The sequence below is a fragment of the Pteropus alecto genome, unplaced genomic scaffold (assembly GCF_000325575.1).
Source record: "Pteropus alecto unplaced genomic scaffold, ASM32557v1 scaffold5, whole genome shotgun sequence".
Taxonomy (NCBI): Eukaryota; Metazoa; Chordata; class Mammalia; order Chiroptera; family Pteropodidae; genus Pteropus; species Pteropus alecto.
Genome location: NW_006441953.1, coordinates 18,643,084 through 18,647,177, shown reverse-complemented (window position 1 = coordinate 18,647,177; position 4,094 = coordinate 18,643,084). Strand labels below are relative to the sequence as shown.

Sequence of the window (4,094 nt, the reverse complement as noted above, 5' to 3'; positions counted from 1 at the left end):
AGAGCGTCTATAGAGTTCCAGGTGCTTCACACACAATTCGCTAATGCCTCCAGTAATTCTGAAACGTAGATGTTATTAGCTCCATTTTATAGATGATGAAGGTGAGGTTCAGAAGGATTAACACCTTGTTCAAAGTCACACAGCAAATAAGTCGTGGAGAATGTGCACCACAACACCGAACATCTAAGAGGCCCTCTGTGAATGCAGCTGTTTTGTTTGCTAAATCTGGCCACCCTATTCTATTTCAATGGTTGAGTAAAGAATACCTCGCTGGTCTGTTAAGTTCAGAATGAGAAAAGTTTTCTGGCATTTTCTTCTTAGTATTGTTGCTGCTCTATATCCAGCTTTGCTTTTCTGTTTCCAAGTTCCCAGATTTATGTGTTATCTTTTGGTCATTTTTCTACACTTTCCTCTTCAAAATTTTAAAAAGGTTATCAAGCACCAAGCTTGCTCTATGTCTGTTGACACATGCTGTATTGATATAGAATAGAAAAGAAATACTGTGTTGAAACATTTTTTTTAATGCACACACACTCACTCAACAGGAGATAGTGGTGGGTGATATGCTAAGAAGAAATGACATTATGTTTAGACCAAAGACTGAGAAATGCAGTCTTGCTGGGTGACAGCCAGTCGAGACAGCCCTACCTAATGGATAGTGTAAGCATTGTTTGGGGACATTTACTGCAGAATACAATGAAGTAAAGGCATTAAAGGTGAACAAAATATCATCCTTCATAGGCAAAAACAAAGGCAGTGACAGAAAATAAATTGCTGGAGAAGCATCTCTTAAAGAAGAGTAGGTTTAAACATCCTGACTTGAGTGCCAGAAGCTGCCAGAATTTTTATCAGCTGGAGGGATGGATCTCAGCAGAAGAAATTTGTTTTATTTTTCTTTTGAGATGTGGCATGATGTAGAGAAGGCTGGTTGGCTGTGGAGAGACATTTAAATGATTAGCTTCCTTTACCAAAGTAAGCACTGTCTTTTTTTTTTTAAGGCCACATATTTAACCTCAAATAAATAGTTTGGGAGCAATATAAGATAATCCGATAGTAGTAGAGTGTAACGCAGAAGACCACAAAACTTGGTATCAGAAAGAGCTAAGGTCAAATCCTGACTCCAGTGACTATTAGCTATGAGATCATGGTAAGTTATTTTACCCCTGTATATTAGGCAAGATGGGATAGGTTCTGCTACAGTAAAAATGTGCCAAATAGCTTGGTTTGGTTTCTTGTTCATGTGCCAATTTGATCGATGCAGGTTGGGCACCAATTCTTGGTGGCTCTGCTCCAAGCAGAGACTCAAAGATTTGGCTCCTCCCAAATTTTGACAATGCCACGTTAACCATGTAGACTCTATGATTGCTATGGAAGGGGAAGCGAGTGTGGTAAACAGTATGGGGGTTCTAGGGCCAGGCCTGGAAATGATATGCATCACTTCTGTCCATTTGCCATTGTCCAGGCCCAGCAGCATGGTCTCACCTGTCATAGAGGCTAGAAAAGGTGGCCATCCAGTATGAGCACATACAATCGTCCCTGCCACACTGTCTAAGCATCTGTGCAATGAAGGGATTGCAGTAGGACCTACTGAGGTGGTTTCTGTGTAACTAGTTGCTCATACAAAAGTAGTTATTATTATTTAAATTTGAGCTGATATAGGTACAATTAATCTGTCATAAAATTAGGTCTGGGTTGTAGTCAGATTCATAGAGAAAGTAGAATGATGGTTACAGGAGCTGGGAGCGGGTAAAGGGGAGTTACTATTTAAAGGGCACAGAGTTTTAGTTTTACAAGGTGAAAACATGCTCTGCAGATGGATGGGGATGATGGTTGCACTACCGTGTGAATGTACTTAATGCTACTGACCTGGGCACTTAAAAATGTTTAAAATGGTAAATTTTATATTATATTTTACCACAATTTAAAAAAATAAATAATTGTTTAAAAAATTAGGTATAGGTTAACCTGGCTCTAGAACATGGTGAGAACAGTGGTGTTTGTGTCAAATGGTAGTCAGGTTGGTTCTGGACCTAAATTTCTGAGGAAATGAAAGAGTTTTAGATAATTTGCTCTGTGTTTTATCTAAGGAATCATGGTGTTTAAAGTTCTTAAAGTCTGTCTGGAAGGTAAGGTCACTTATTAATAGAAAAGAATGAAAGATAAAGTCGTAATAATCCCAGCCTTCCTTTTCCCAGGCTCTCCCAACATGCTCGCTGGCTCTCCTGCCTCCCAGTCTACGTCAGTCTGGGCCGCCTGGGCCGCCTCAGGGCTTAATCCTAGCTCCAGATCATCCAGCCGAAGTTCCCACCCTGGCTGCATATCAGATTCACCTGGGAGCTTTAAAAATATATGGATACCCAGGCCACAGCTCAATTCAATTAAATCTGCCCCTCCAGGGTGGAGCCTGGGCACCAGTGCTGCTTTAAAAGCTCCCCAGCTGATTTTAATGTGCACCCGGGCTGAGAAGCGCTGAATAGTCTGTTCTGGCTTCTTCCCAGCTGCCTTTCTGCAGAGCTCCGAAAAGCAGGGCACTTCAAACCAGAGTCAGGCTTAAGCCTCATCTCAGGTCCCTCCAGTGTGGTCTCAGGCACCCCGGATAACTTCTCTGGTCCTTAGTCTTCTCATCTGTGCCCTGGGGGCAATGAGAATGGATGGGATAATACGTGGGTACAGTGCAGTGCCTGGCAGGCAGGTGAAGTGCTTGCTGCACGATGGGACATGTTATTATGAACGCTTCCGGGGACTGTCGCTTCCTGGTGTGAGGACGAACTTGCTATTTTCCCACGGGAGTTCTTTAACTTGCAGTTTGTTGCCAGCTCCATCAGGATCCCTCAGATTCTGTCAAAGGGGAGGAAGGGGCCTCCCCTTTTTGTCCCTTAACATGCCCCCTCCCCTAGCCAGCCACCTGCTGCTCTTTGGCACATTCTAAATCCTATTAAGCAAAACCAAACACAAATAAAAATGATTGAATACAGATTTCTTCCTAGCATGCACCTGCCAAGAAGTGTGACGGAAAGTTTTTTAAGGGGTGGGGGTGGTGCCTTTAACCACAGCTCACTGGCATTTGTTCAGGCTGATTTGAAGCTTAGGAAAGGAACGCATTATTGAGTTGGTGCCCATCTAAGTTAAACCGGGCTTGGTTCTTAATCTCCCTAAATAAACCAATCCGACAGGCCAAGGCAAGAGGCATGCGGGGGCCAGGCCACTGGAACTGGTGGGAACGTCAAGGCAGCTGGGGCACAGAGGGGTGGAGGCTGGGAACATGCTCCAGAAGCTAGCCTAGGGATGGAGTAACCTTGAACTTGGTCAAAGCAGGAGGAGAGGCCCAGAAGCAAAATTGCCAGGATCCTATGACCCTCAGCCTGCTCCCAGACATTGTCACAAGCATGAGTTTTATTCTTGCTTTCTTTGTTATACTTAAATGTAAAATTGAATTCAAGTCTAGCCATCACCTACCAGAGTTCTTTTCTTGGGAAGGGTCCATTTGGGGGTAAGGTGGAGGAAGCTGGAGACTTATAAATAATCCAGATCATCTCCAGAGGGTCCTTTGCTGCCCGGTTCTTATCGGACAATGCTGACAAGCCCATTGTCTGAGACTCCAAAATCTCCCAGGAAATCATGCTTGGCACGTTTCCTCCAAGGTGCTACCCACACAAAGGCACCTCCTGCCACCCCTCCAAACCCATTCTCTTCTAGTCTTTGGGAACTTCCCTCCTGGCACTTGCCACTTTGAGGTCACTCATTTAACGGCTCAGTGCCTTAGTTTCCTTATCGATAAAGTGAAAACAATTGCGTCTTCCTCATGGGGTTGCATCGTAGCAGAGGACAAGTGAGTTCATGTAAAGCCCTTGGCACGGTGCCTAGCACAAAGTGCTGCACATGCGTTAGCTTTCGCTGACACTCAGAGGGCCCCCCACCCTCAATACCTCCTCAGCCCCCACATCCCTCGTCCCCCTTCTAGCACTTAGGCTCCTACTCCAAGCTTTCAAAAACAGAGGCCTCTTCCTCTGCCCTAAGGATAAAAAATACCCTTAAGATTCCAAGCTTCCGAGCTCTGCTTCCTTTTCGAGGAAAGGAAAGACAAAAAGAAAAAA

General features: G+C 44.3%; 1 protein-coding gene across 1 annotated transcript in view; it reads right to left on the bottom strand.

Annotated features, from left to right (window-relative positions):
• Positions 1 to 3,620, bottom strand: part of LGI2 (leucine rich repeat LGI family member 2) — a 58,172-nt gene extending 54,552 nt beyond the window's left edge. The window contains exon 1 of the mRNA XM_015594840.1: positions 3,457 to 3,620. Within this exon, the coding sequence (XP_015450326.1) occupies positions 3,457 to 3,620 (164 nt within the window). The remainder of the gene's footprint in view (positions 1 to 3,456) is intronic.
• Positions 3,621 to 4,094: the final 474 nt, after the last annotated feature.